The sequence below is a fragment of the Alosa alosa genome, chromosome 14 (assembly GCF_017589495.1).
Source record: "Alosa alosa isolate M-15738 ecotype Scorff River chromosome 14, AALO_Geno_1.1, whole genome shotgun sequence".
Lineage (NCBI taxonomy): Eukaryota > Metazoa > Chordata > Actinopteri > Clupeiformes > Clupeidae > Alosa > Alosa alosa.
In genome coordinates this window covers 3,314,399-3,328,891 of record NC_063202.1, presented here as the reverse complement: position 1 = coordinate 3,328,891, position 14,493 = coordinate 3,314,399, and the positions used below count along the sequence as shown (strand labels likewise).

At 39.0% G+C, this 14,493-nt stretch overlaps 1 protein-coding gene across 1 annotated transcript; it reads right to left on the bottom strand.

Moving 5' to 3' along the window:
- Nucleotides 1-116: 116 nt before the first annotated feature.
- mtch2 (mitochondrial carrier homolog 2) lies at nt 117-10,546 on the bottom strand. The gene is made up of 13 exons (XM_048262158.1): nt 10,389-10,546; nt 9,384-9,468; nt 8,186-8,292; nt 4,162-4,185; nt 3,880-3,939; nt 3,320-3,377; nt 2,840-2,891; nt 2,644-2,703; nt 2,445-2,538; nt 2,244-2,291; nt 2,060-2,127; nt 1,636-1,711; nt 117-1,214 (listed from the first exon to the last, which is right to left on the bottom strand). The coding sequence occupies exons 1-13, from the start codon at nt 10,473-10,475 to the stop codon at nt 1,128-1,130; spliced, it is 906 nt and encodes a 301-aa protein (XP_048118115.1). The 5' UTR covers nt 10,476-10,546; the 3' UTR covers nt 117-1,127.
- Between the last annotated feature and the right edge of the window lie 3,947 nt (nt 10,547-14,493).

Here is a 14,493-nt window from a genome sequence, read left to right as displayed (position 1 = left end):
AGGTCAACCATAAATTCATGGCTGCACATGGGCATATTTGGATAGTAGAAGTCTAAAAATTCAGATGTACGAAAACTTATAAATGTAGAAAAATAGGAGTTGACTGAGGTCTGCAATTGAATTGGGACGAAAAATTTATTGGTATTGATCAGTGTTCACTTTTGCAGTACAGGAATCAATTTTCACGATCAGGCTAATTATATATTAAAGCATCTTTCGCTATGATACATACCTCATTATTGCCTGGGGAACTCTTTTTACTGGGTAGTCATGACATCCCACTCAAACACAACTACACACGGCCATGCAGATCCCCAAAAAATGCAATTTATTTGGATCAATCAGACTGAGCTCAGTGTTATATGAATGTCTGCTTTGAAGACCTCATCCAGGCAGGGACTTGCTCCACTTAATTACTTGTACAACAGATCAGCTTCCAATAGACTGACGGCTAGTGAGTGATGGAATTGCCTTGTCTGAATTTTCAGCATGAAAACACTACACAAGAAGACTGACATTCAGGGTGGACAAGAGAGCTCCCACACTTGCTTTTAACATTAGACCAATAACATCTAACATCGCTAGCTTCTACATGCATTCATTTCCTTGGGTGGGAGAAAAATATCTTTTGACTATCAATCCAAGTTGGTCAGTTGAAGAAAAAAAAAAAAAAAAAAGTCATCTGGGGGAACCTGGCGTGCATACATCATCAATCTCTCAGGAACTTCTTTACTGAGTGCCATTTCCGTGGGAGAATCGAGCTGTTCTGGCCCCTGAACATTGGCCCCGACCATCGGTCGATGATTGGACACTTCTGCACAGACATCTTTAGGATGCTGTTGCCCACAAATGAGATACCCCTGTTTCATGTAGTCATTAATATAAATCTCTAATTATTAAAATAAAGCTCTTCACATTTCCAATCAAAGCAGCCCAAGTTGCAGTGAACATGTTGTCTTTTACTTGTAGCCAGACTTGACAGTTTGTTGTTAAAAAAAGAACAACAAAAAACAAAAAGAGTCTGTTATTGTAAACAAGTGCATACAAAGGATTAGAGGTCCACCTCACCCGACCCTGGCCATCACTTATATTATTACAATAAAATGCTATGCCCTTCAGCTTCCGGTTTAAAAAAATCTTTTCTGATCGATGGCGTACGTCTTTCCTGCAGGTAGCTTCCTGAAAAATAAACTGTTGCCCCGACTCATGTTTCCCTGTAGATTGCAAACAAGCAGACAGGAAGGGTTAGAACTTTGTCAAGGCTCCACTGTACTCTACTGAAGTGAAGAACAATTTCAAAGGGAGCATCAATTGGAAACAGCGTATGTTAGAAGGTCAAATTCTCATGTGGTTTGAGTACATGATACATTCATGAGGTGTTTGTGTATACGAATATTCTTCTCTGTTTAACTTTACTTACAAATGCTACAATAAACTTACTGCATTATAAAAAGTACAATTGTCCCATTCACCTTTCTACACAGTAATATAGTTCTACACAAGAGACAACACAATACAAAACGCCACTGCACAGAAAAACACAGCATTTTGCTGTCCTGAGAGAAGCACTTAAAACTTTAATGTCATGTTGAAAAAAAAAAACATGGAGGGTATGCCAGTGATTGAGATACTGACCTCTAAACTCAGGTGTCTCCAGCAGTCCACCCATGTTGGGTACACAGAGGCATACGGGGGAAGGCCGCCTGCAAGGCTGCACACACACAAAGGGTTTTATTTTTCTTTCCTTATTTCCCCAGTCCCATCACCTTTGCCTTCTTGGTATTATCAATTTATAAAATAAAACAATTTATTTGTGCTTTATTTTATTGAATGTAATCATTTCTTGTTTTTTTTTTTTATGGCTGAATTAACATGTCCAAAGTGTGAGCATGTACTGAAGCCCTTGCACTATGCTGATTGCCCCTCCCATTGCCTGAAACTGACATACAACTGCTAACAGCAGCATGGGCAATCAATCCATAACCTTTCATTGTGCATTTTTATACATCAAATTAAAAAATAAAACTCCTGATATAATTAATTTTTCCGGCGGTCTTACCCGCAATTGTTAACAGCCATTAGGTTGGACACCAACACAAATGGGTATGTCAGCATACTGGCAAAAAACTGGAGGAAAAAAGACAAATTAAGAGAGACACAATCAACCTATGAACATGCTAAAGACAGATACACGCACACACACACAGAGTTATGAAAATGCACATATTAAAACGTGCACTCACCCCAGTGACGGCTTGTGAGCAGTTTTTTATTTCTCCTGTGTGGCTCATCTACAATAAAAGGGTAGAGGATCAGACTCCCGAAAGTCTTTCACAACAAAGACTCAAATATCATTGTGCTATGTCAATGTCAATTTATTTACATAGCACATTTAAAAAAAAAAACACCACATCCAAAGTGCTGGATTATGGATTAGGATTTACCGAGTCGTCAATAGCATATGTGTTAATGAGATGGGCAAGCATGTTGCAGACCCACAGGGAGAAGACGTCACCCAAGAGACGAGGAATCAAGCCACTGAGAGAAAATACACACACCAAATGTTAGTGAATGTTCCATTCACTTTCATGACTATTGGTGTACTGAAAAAATTATTCTCATCCACAATTCACAGGTACATACGCAAAGAATCCAAGAATGCCCTCTTCTCTGTAGATTGTTAGGACAGAATCAAACACACCACTGCAGAAAAATAAAAAGCCCATTAGTTTGCCTTTAGTTTGTTCAAAATGTAATTGTTCATAACTCTGGTGCTCAAAGGTTTCACACAATAAACAAAATAAAAGATTGCAAGAAAAAAAACAATGACTATACACACCTGTATTTGGTTTCTCGGCCAATGAACTGGACCATGCATCTCAGGGTAATTACTTGGAGCGGAAAAAAAAAGATTCAGCTCATTGACACCAAAACAGACCATTTAGGCCAAATTCGTTTAACATTAGCTAAACTTTGATAAAATGAGTGAAATGTCCAAATCATTCATTTTTTAATGTGCATTCATAAAAAAAATACAATGAAAATGTTGATTAGACTGCATCTCATTTAGACTACATTTCCCAATTCTGAACTCACACTATACTGTTATGGGAACTCCACAGTTAGAGATTGTAGTAGACATAATTTCACTGCATTTCTTACTTCAAGTAACTATATGCATGTGACAAACTTCCTTGTATCTCCATCTGCTGCGTTATGCAATTTAAAAATGGACACTCTTAATCAAGAGAGAAGCAGTGGGATCAAAACCCAAGGTTGCTGAGGCAACTTCAGAGCACCAGCAAAAAAAAAAAGTTACCGTGGAACGGGTGGGTGACGATAGTGGCACAGGAACGAGCGATCATCTCTCTGGTCGTCTAAGAGAAGGGGGAAAAAGAGAAGAGAAAAGAAGACATGCATAACTGTTAGTCCATAGACACACAAGCATGCTAAACACACATAGCATGCTAAACACACACAGCATGCTAAACACACACAGCATGCTAAACACACACAGCATGCTAAACACACACAGCATGCTAAACACACACAGCATGCTAAACACACATAGGTGGTGTGGCATATTTTCATTACTGCAGTATTTGATGAGGTAACAGTGGTAAGCAAGACTCAATGATACCACTGTGAATGACAACAGATTTGTGCGGCCTAGTTGAATTCACATCTGTACACGAATAAGCAAAATATGCTAACTGAACCTCAGAAACATAACCCTTACCCAACCTAACCTGGATGATTTCCAACAACATAAATGTGTTGAACACACAAAAAGGCTGTAGAATAGATGTTATGGTAAAAGTACTGCCTTGTTTGAGACATCTTCCAATATGGAGCAATTCAAACAGCTATTGCACTCACCTCATTCACGACATGTTGAAGTGATCCTTCCTCTTCTTTCTGATTGCTGCTCCCAATTATCTAAAAAAAAACATACTGTATCAAGAAATCTATTGAAAACTGAATTCAATATAGGTAACCAATACAAGTAACCATCCTTCATTAAACCACATTAGCCCACTCCCCTTATGCCATTTCAAGCTAGGGCTTTATAAGACAAACAGCACCAGAAACGTAACTAATCTACTGCAATTACAAAATACTTTAGTGTACCATAAATGATTGTGTTTTCTTCACACATACCTCATATTTACCCTCCTGGCATTTCTGGAAGAAAATACAATACAAGTCAGATTACTGTACATTCAGAGCGATCAAATCCAACATAGCTGCCTTATCTGCTAACCATCTGAGGCATCTGCCGTCTCTTTATTTAGCTGCTGGTGGAAAGTAAAAGGGTATTTCAGGTTGCGTAGAGGGGTCGTATACATCCTGCCAACCTGGGAGAGGATTGTCTATATATAGCAGCTAAATAGACACATATTGTCATGTCCGGCAGCCCAACAGTGCTATACCACTATATTAGTATTGTGTTACTATGGATATACCAGGGGTCTTAATACATCTTATTCTAGGTGTGAATGCTACTTAAGGAAATATAATAGCCTTCCAATATCACTTTTAATTATTACAGGAATAGTACAGTATAGCGATGTGCCTTTTATATTTGCTCTGTAATACTACCAAGAGGTGCTTCAGGGCCTACATAATGACACTGCACATAACTAGTATAGTATAAGTATATATACTCTTTTGATCCCGTGAGGGAAATTTGGTCTCTGCATTTATCCCAATCCGTGAATTAGTGAAACACACTCAGCACACAGTGTACACACAGTGAGGTGAAGCACACACTAATCCCGGCACAGTGAGCTGCCTGCAACAACAGCAGCGCAGTGTGGGGTTAGGTGCCTTGCTCAAGGGCACTTCAGCCGCTTCCTACTGGTCGGGGTTCGAACCGGCAACCCTCCGGCTCCAAGTCCGAAGCGCTAACCAGTAGGCCACGGCTGCCCACCAACTGCCCATAACTGACATTTAAGGAGACATGGTCAGTAGTCTCGATGGTGTGCTGTTTAGATTTCAATCTAACCCCCAGTGGTAATGTGGCCAGTGACTAGGGCTGTCACTTTTGTGAAAAAATCCTGTTTGATTTTTGAGACATAAGTGTTCATTGAATCGATTGTAAAATCGATTTTTTATGTCTAAAGACGTTTCCATTTTCAACGCCAAATATAGGCCAATCCACAAAGAACTAACAGGCACTATTGGCGTTAAAGGAATTATCCGGTGTAAAATGCACTTTAGATCAATTTACGGATGATTGGGAGTACATACGTTGAGTTGACATCAAAATCATGTCGTTCGGATGTGTTTTGAGAAAGTTCGATTTTACCGTTTTTAGTCAAAACTCGTTAGCCTGGAAGTGACCTGAGGGGTATTTCACAAAGGCAGAATTAAGACATCCAAGATAAGTGATAAAGCGAGGTTTGACATAGCGTTGTCTGGTCATCCTAGCTCAACTCATTTCACTAATGCCAATCCAGGATGAGTAGGGGCGACTATGTCAAGCCAGGTGTAAGTAAATCAGGATGTGTGCACGTTCTCGTTTCTGCTCCAAAGTGCCCACGGTTGGAATAAAGAAGACGCGGAAAATAACGTCATTCACACAAAGTGAACAACCGCTTTTGATATAGACTAACAATGAAGTAAAGTTGTCCTTTGTGGAATGGGGAATCACGGGTATTTCTGTAAAACAGCAGGAGTAGGCGTGGTAGACCAACTGAATGCAAATTTACGTATGCACCCACGTGTGAGTGCTTCCTTGTCTCGGCACGCAACGTCATTAAGAAAGCGCTTGCCACTGCAAATATGCACATAGTATGATATACCTTAATATTATAGTTGAAAATACCTTCGAAAACTTGCACCTCCACTTCCAATCAACTACAGTAGGCTATTCATCAAACGTCTATCAATAAAATAAGCAAACAATGAGTACCTAGGCCTATGTTAATAATTATAAGGCTATCACAATTAAAATAATAACCATATGGTAGTAGGCAGACTATCTGTTTTGTTTTGCGAGCAAATACATTTAGCAAATAGTTTATAAATGGAATAAAGCTCCTTAAAAATTAGCACAGAGGTCTGATGTGAATCAGATTGGCTAGCTGAACCAATAAGACGACATAATTACCATTAGAATTAACTTAGCTTGGCTGTTAGCCTGGTCGGGACCAGGCTAGGTGCAGAGAATAAATCCCCATGTGCCATCTCTTTTGTGAAACCAAGTCAATGCTGAATGCATCCAGGATAACCTAAAAATCTCAGCTTAATCCCTTATCTAGGTTTTGTAAAATACCCCTCAGGGCATGTCATTTCGCCGCTACAAAACGCTAGTTTTATACCTCTTCTACAGTTCCAAACAACATTACACTTACAGTACGTGGTAGTGAGTAGAGGGTCCCTAAAGCCAAACCGAAGTATCCCGAGGTCTTTATGTGGTCGGATAGAGTCCAGAATGAATTTCATCAAGCCAGTACCTTTCCGGAAATGTTGCTGCTGCTGCAGCTGGCATCTTTAGGGGAAAGTCCGTAGGAGTCGATTGCCGAGTGTGGAGTAACACGCCTGGAAATTCACAATTTCGTCGCCCGTTTTTAAAAAAAAAAAAAAAAATAGTCCAGTATTTCTTTCAAATTGAAATGAAGTTGTATGCAACAGCAAAGCCTAGCTTACTAACAGGTTGGAATTTTGAAATGTCACGTGACGGATGTCGCGGCAAACGACGTGATGCAATCGACTCCTACGGACTTTCCCCTAAAGATGCCAGCTGCAGCAGCAACATTTCGAAAGGTACTGGCTTGATGAAATTCATTCGACTCTCTATCCGACCACATAAAGACCTCGATATGCCGGGTTTGGCTTTAGGGACCCTCTACTCACTACCACGTAAGTGTAATGTTGTTTGGAACTGTAGAAGAGGTATAAAAATAGCGTTTTGTAGCAGCAAAATGACATGCCCTGGTCACTTCCAGGCTAAATTTTAAACGAGTTTTGACTAAAAACGGTAAAATCGAACTTTCTCAAAACACATCCGAATGACATGATTTTGATGTCAACTCAACGTATGTACTCCCAATCATCCGTAAATTGATCTAAAGTGCATTTTACTCCGGATAATTCCTTTAAGTTTTGTGCACAATGACAAACAGGAGTGCAACATTCTCGAAAAACAGTAAGCCTAGTGGACTGCCATTACATCAGTGACAAACATGACTGCAGGCTTCAACGTAGCTGTGTCTGTTTACGATTAGAAATGTCAAACAAATTTCGCCTACGTAGAACTCGATTGCACAGTTTGCATAGCCTACCGCTTTGTTCTTCTCCATAGTTTGATATACCAAAAATCCGAAGTACTTCCACATTGAACTCCTCAAGTTATTAGGGCCTATCACTCGTCTCTACATGTCGCACACGTTGATCGCGTTGCAGCACATCAGCTGATTGAAACAGCTGTTTCCGGTGCGTAAAATTGGTGGGAATTTTCTTTTTAGCTTTCGCAATGCTTACTGCACTTCGGTATTCTTTTATATTCTTATTTGTGAATTTTGTTACATCTATCTTTTTTATTTGTTTAAAATTAATAGTATACATATTTGGTTAAAATCGATTCCCTATTTTAGTTTTCGAAACTTGTGTTTGGTCCAATCGATTGTACAATCGATTTTCGAACGTAAAGTGACAGCCCTACCAGTGACCATCAAAGAACATGCAAAAAAGGACAAGACCTCCAGTCCCCAACAACTCTGATTTATACTTTTTGTCAAACTGCTATGACGGCTTGCCAAATCAGCTCAGTCAACATTTTAATGTTATTTTTAAGCCCATCAATACATAACACTTTCATAACCATTCCATAGCTTACAGGACACACTGTGCTGGTGGGTGAATATGGAGGGCACATAACAAAAACATCCTCCAGGTACACACAAAGGGACACAATAACAATAACTGCATGGACATACTGAGCAAAAACATGACTCTCAGAATGAAGCCATCAATCGTTAGGCCTAAAGGGCAACGCCCACTGTCAACATCCGCGTGTATGGAGTTCTAAACTTTGGCGTCACTTGACGTGCGTCAGACGCCGCCAGTGGGCTTGGCCTTAAGACTAATTTCTTCTTTAGGCTAATTAACTGCCAACACTAAACAAAAGTGCCTACTAGATGTCACAAATGTTAATAGTGAAATATTAAGTAGCCTCTACCTGCAGGACGCGGCTGTGCACTACCGTGCCAATGGTCCCTGCACAGAGTCGTGGTGCTAGGCCATTAAACAGGCCTGCTTTGCCATCAATCTTCACAATGTGTTTGGCTAAAGGGACATCAATGCAGAAAGTTTAGGACATTTAAAAAAAAAAAAAAAAACACACACACTACAACACCTCACTGAGTTACGTATGATATCAGTTTTCTTTTAAAGAAACAAGAGCACTAGACCTACATTATCAGCCTTTCTATCTATTCTCTTTGCACTTGAATACCGACTATAACAGACCAATACATCTACCTTAAATCTCAAAACATTGTTTAACCGGACAAACTTTAAATATGATGTAATATGGCTAAACAATGAGAAAAATATGTTTTCCAATATTCCAAAAATTATTTTTGAAAGTCAAGCTTCAGATCAATATTTACTATATAATATGTTTAAAAATACTGATATATTTAAATAGTTTATAGGGAAAACCCTCTAAATACATCTGACCACATTTCTTTTAAATGACCATTTTTAAATCAGGCTCCTATAGGTTTTTGCCTAAAAATCGATATTTCAGACAAGGAAGAGAGTGGTATTTAGCAGGCTTTGAAGCTAAATTATTTGATTAACGTATACTATGTGTGGAGAACATTCACTCACCATCATTATCTCATTTTTGATAGAGGTGGCATTTAGAGGGTTTTGCATCTGAACTCTTTTTCTTGGAATCTGAAATGTTCTTCTTTGGCAAGAGCAGCACTACATCTGCTTGCCTTTACTGCTGTACGTTTATCGTACCACTACCTATGGGGCTGTTTAATATGGTGGCACATTCATTGCATTGTCTCAGGAAGCAGTAAAACACTCCCAAAGAGGAGTTGTGAGCTGCATGATTAATTGTGGCCTTTGCAATTTGATAATTACATCAGTTCAATCGATTTGCAATTTTCAGTCCAACGATGCAATAAAATGATCATGATAGGGTATCACAATATTCAACAGGATGGAAAAAGTTACAATATGAATGACTGAAATATGACCCTTTCCCACAAACATGGATTTACCTGTATTATCCATCATCTCACAATAGCGAACACATACTGTCGACAGAGAAAACTCTGGCACAGCCATCTTACTAATAGCTGGATGTAATATGAACAAGGAGTGGGGAAATTCAGCTTAACAGAAGTGCTGGACCTTACCATAGGCAAAGAGTCCTGGCAACTGATACACTTGTCGACCAAACAAATTTCTCCCTAATGCAGGAGGAAGGGGTTCGTGTCCCACCTGTAACAGAACGGATTGGTAGAAAATACCAAAGATAATTTATTTCAAACGTTTAGCATAGGTCAGCTGTTTGTTCGGCCAAACACATTCTACGTAGACAGAACCAACAGAAGTCAAATGTCAAGGGCAATGTTAAAACGTTTAACATTGTTTAAATTGTAAGCATGAATTCGCACTAATGTCAGTATGTCAAGATTACAGGCGGGAGGTAGATTTTCACTACAAATAGAGAAGCGTTTAACAATGACCTCCAACAAAACTCAACGTCGCCAAGGCTGAGTTTGTTACCACTGTCAGTACTCATATCGCTATTTGTGTGCAAACTTCATAACCTTACAGTGGGCCAAAGGACACTTCCTAAAAAACTCGTTAGCTCAGAAGAAATTTCATGCTAAGCTGTAAGAGGTCCTGGGCTAGGATAGCAACTTTAGATAACGCATTATCTGTCAAACAAATAGTCAAAGCGGCCATTCTATTTGAACTTTAGCTTTAAAACAGTCCATGTCCATTTAAGCAGATACGGGGAAAGAAGTTAATTAGCCAAACCCTAGCATTTCTGTTGAATCCACAAACCCCCGTACTCTGACCTTTCGTGACGTAAAATGGGAAGCCGGCTAACAACCTAGCCAACAACGAAACACATACATCTAACGAGCTACCACATTTGTACGTTTATATTAAAATTTACCAAGTACACTTCCAGGTTTTAAAGAGATGCTGCAACATTGTACAACTCTAATTTCGACCTGACCACAAAATAGGTTTAATGTCAACAAGGACTTCAAGCAGGCGTGCTAACAAAAACGAAAGGAACTAGCTAATATTAGCTGACAGCAGGTCACCGTAAACGCTTTTGCATCTGCTGACATGTTGTGCTCGCTTACTGGGACCGCCATGCCACGGAGCAAGCACGGTCTTACCTGCACTAGAACTTTGATGTACATAAGAGGATGGGAGAGGACAGTCAGTCCAGATCCCAGCAGTACTTGGCCACATGTATCCGCCATTATGGAGACAATTTACAATAACCTCCTCCTCCCGCAGAGGGAAGGAACAGATGAAACGAGAGTATATCACGTGACACGAGGAATGTCCTTCATCAGGTGATCTGGGAGAACAGCGAAATTCGCGTACTAATTTATCGAATAGGTGAAGAGGCAACATATTGTTGTCCATCATTAAGCCTATACACTTATTTGCCATTGCTCTATTTTCTGGGGATATATTAAAACAAAAGCAACAACGTGATTTTAGAATGATAGCCTATACAGTAGGCCTATTCAGTGAAATCAATTTTGCAAAAGGATGTCCAAGATGTTTGGAACACACCAACATTTTGGGAAATTAGCTTATGGCCTCCTTACACCAAAAAACTTAGACAAGATTTGGGAAAGATTCTTGAAAGATTGGAGTCTTTTGAGTAAAGCTTGAATGGGGGCATTAGCTAAAAGACTACAATCTTTCAAGAATCTTTCCCAAATCGGTGTAAGGTGGCCATTATTCACCATCTCCCCCAGAGTTAGATACAGTTTTTCTCAGTCGCTTTGGTGCTTTTCTCACATCACTATTAACATTTGCACAGCAGTTAGTGCAATTCTCAAAATAATTAGTGCAAACTGCAAAACCTAGTGGATGACCTGCAAAAGCACGTCACTTGCTCAAAATGGATAGTCCATTCCTCAAAAGCAGGTATTCATGTCAATGAAACTGTCAGTGTCATCAAAATGAGAAGTCTTGACACCATCGTTTATGAACAAGATAGTCAAATGGCTTTGTCATGTTTTCATTATGACAGTTCTCTCAGTGTTTTACAATGCAAAAAAAGGTCAGAACTCGGTGACACTACCTGAACATGCTCAATACAGCACTATACAGTACTTGTACAGCCATTTGAAAACTACAGTAAAGTTACACATTGCTGTAGTTAGGTGAGTAAGTGAGTACAAGACACTGAATGCATACATTTTTACTGTATGCTCTTTGCAATTCTACAGCACTGTGACAGAATTTGATAACTAGTTCAACAATTTTGTATGTAATGACTCAAGCAATGAAATGAAGACTATTAGTTTTATTGGGAACGACTATTCAGCATTCATAAGTATAGTTCATTTTGACTGACATGACATAAGCAAATGATAATGTTAAAAAACAGCAGAGAATCGTATGAAAGCAACTGATACATGTCCAAAAGTATTTGAAATTTGTTCAGAGGAAGGAGAAATTGCTATGAAGTGCACAAATGACTAAATGTTGTGGAGGTTGAACTAATAGTTATGAGAATTTTCATTCTGATCTGAAAAAAGCACCAAAGCGACTGAGAAAAACTGTAAGATGATACATAGCCTTCTCTGGTATCTGTGCATGCAGTAACTCAGTAGGCCTATGAAGCACCCATTTTTAGCAAAGATTAGCATAGCTCATTAATCTCCCAAAAGTGACAAAAGCACTAAAAAGTTGTTCTATTTACATGTTGTGACTAGTATAATCAGCCTACAATGTGTACAAAATTTCCATGTAAAATGCAACACTGTGATTTTCTTACTACTGTAGGAACTACATTCTCATTAAAGCAAAGCACAGCTTTTTAGGTGCTGCTTCCCTGAAAACAGTTTGATATGCTTAGAAAATTGCCTATTTGTAGCCTATGTTAACTTTATATGTTAACTATATAACTATACTTATAACTATATAAGTTACAACATGTAAATTGGAAAATGTTGGAGTTCCTTTAACACGTCTGGGTGCTATGTGCTACTTGGAACTGCCCACCTCAATGAATTATGCTAAGCTATGCTAACGGTGGGTGTTCAGACTGAGTTACTGCACGCACAGAGACAAGAAGGGTATGTATAGATATATATACAGGTCAAGGTCTAGTTTGCTTTGGGCACTAGAGGGTAACAACATGGCCATAGGCATACTAAAACACTTTGAGTGTTGAGTTTGTATTTATTGTGTCACAACTGGTTTTGTTACAGCCTTATATAGATAGATAGATAGACATTTATTGATCCTTTCAGAAACTCATCTTGCATCATACAGCTCATCAGATAGACAGACCACACAACAACAATGCACAACACCAAGTATCTCTACATTATAAAATAGTAAAGTGCAGTATAGGCTATTAATAGTAAGGTGCACTATCATCAGTGACATTTTAATATCATACCAAAGTGCAGCATTATCACACAGTAATCACACCTGAATAAAAAAAAAAAAAAAAAAAAAACAGGCCAAAATTCACCTCTCGATTTTTCACCATTCTCGCATTAGCATCCTACCCGTCTCAGAGCAAGGGACGTTCAAGTATAGTATCAGAAGTTGCTCTTGCAGTGTTTTGCCCAGTGGAATATTAATAGTTATTATGCTTACACATTACACACAAATAAAGCACCCCAAGATACACTCCTCTGTTCCTTTAGCCTAATATTCTGGTACCCTGGAAATCCAGAGTTCTCATGAAAGCACAATTTGAATTTGCTCAGTTAGTCACTCTGGCATTCCACAGAGGGCAACAGTTTTTGCATCCATGTGGAAACAGGGGAAGTGCAGAGGGGAAACATGCTTGGAAAGAGTGAGTGATGCATTTATGCTTTAGAATTCATGGATACTGCTATAGATACAAATACTTGTGGTAGACTTTAGATGACCTACTTGAATGAATGAATGAATGAATGCAAGAATGAATGCAAGGCTTTATAGTTAATCACTGTCTTAGTCACCTCATATCATTTGGTGTGTCATAAAATAGTAATTTCCATTCTTGTACTGGACACATGAAGTCTAAGCCACAGAAAACGCAAAGACCTAAGCATTGGATCAAGTAGAACAGTTTTCTTTTGTCAGATGAAATCTGTGTACAACCCCAATTCCAAAAAAAGTTGGGACATTGTGTAAAATGCAAATAAAAACAGAATGTGATAATTTGCAAATCTCGTAAACTCATATTTATCTGCAAAAAGGACAACATACAAATGTTGAAAATAACAAATTTGACTATTTTATGGAAAATATTGAATTTTGAATATAATGCCAGCAACACGTCTCAAAAACGTTGAGGGCAACAAAAAGCTGGAAAAGTTTAATAAAGACAAAAATCTTCTGTAAATTCTTACATAATATCATTAAAATATTCAGAGAATCCAGAGAAATCTTTGAAAACAAGGGACATGGCTGACAAACAATATTTGATGACCTTGGTTCTTTGAACCTCAGATGGCACTGCATTAAAACCAGACCTGTTTCTGTAAAGAAAATCCTTGTATGGGCTCAGGAAAAGTATGATTGTCCATGCAAATCACAAGCCAACAGGTCTACAGAGGATGCCATCTCAAACCTCATGCTCACCACCTTAACTCACCTGGAGGAGGGGAATGGGAATTATGTGAGGATGCTGTTCATTGACTTTAGTTCAGCATTCAACACGATAGTACCTCTCACCTTGGTCACAAAGATGAAGGCCTTAGGACTGAACACCACCCTGTGTCACTGGATATTTGACTTCCTCACCAACCGTTCACAAGTGGTTAGAGTGGGGGGTCTGACATCTGACTCATTAACCATCAGCACTGGTGCTCCCCAAGGCTGTGTTTTGAGTCCACTGCTGTACAACATCTACACTCATGACTGCAAAGCCAACAGTAGTCATACCTCCATCATCAAGTTTGCAGATGACACAGTGATCTTGGGCCTGATTAGTAACAACAATGAACAGTTCTACTTGGATCAGGTTGATGAGGTGGCACAGTGGTGTCAATCTAACAGCTTGACACTGAATATCAATAAAACCAAGGAAATGGTAGTGGATTACAGAAGGCAGCAGCAGAACTACAGTTACACCCCCACTAATGATCAGCGGGCAACCTGTAGAGAGAGTCACAAGTTTTAAATACCTTGGTGTCCACATTACTGAAGACTTAACATGGACTGTTAACACTCAATATGTTCTGAAGAAGTCCAGACAACGACTCTACTTCCTTCGTCAGCTAAGGAAATTCAAAGTTTCTACATCCATCATGA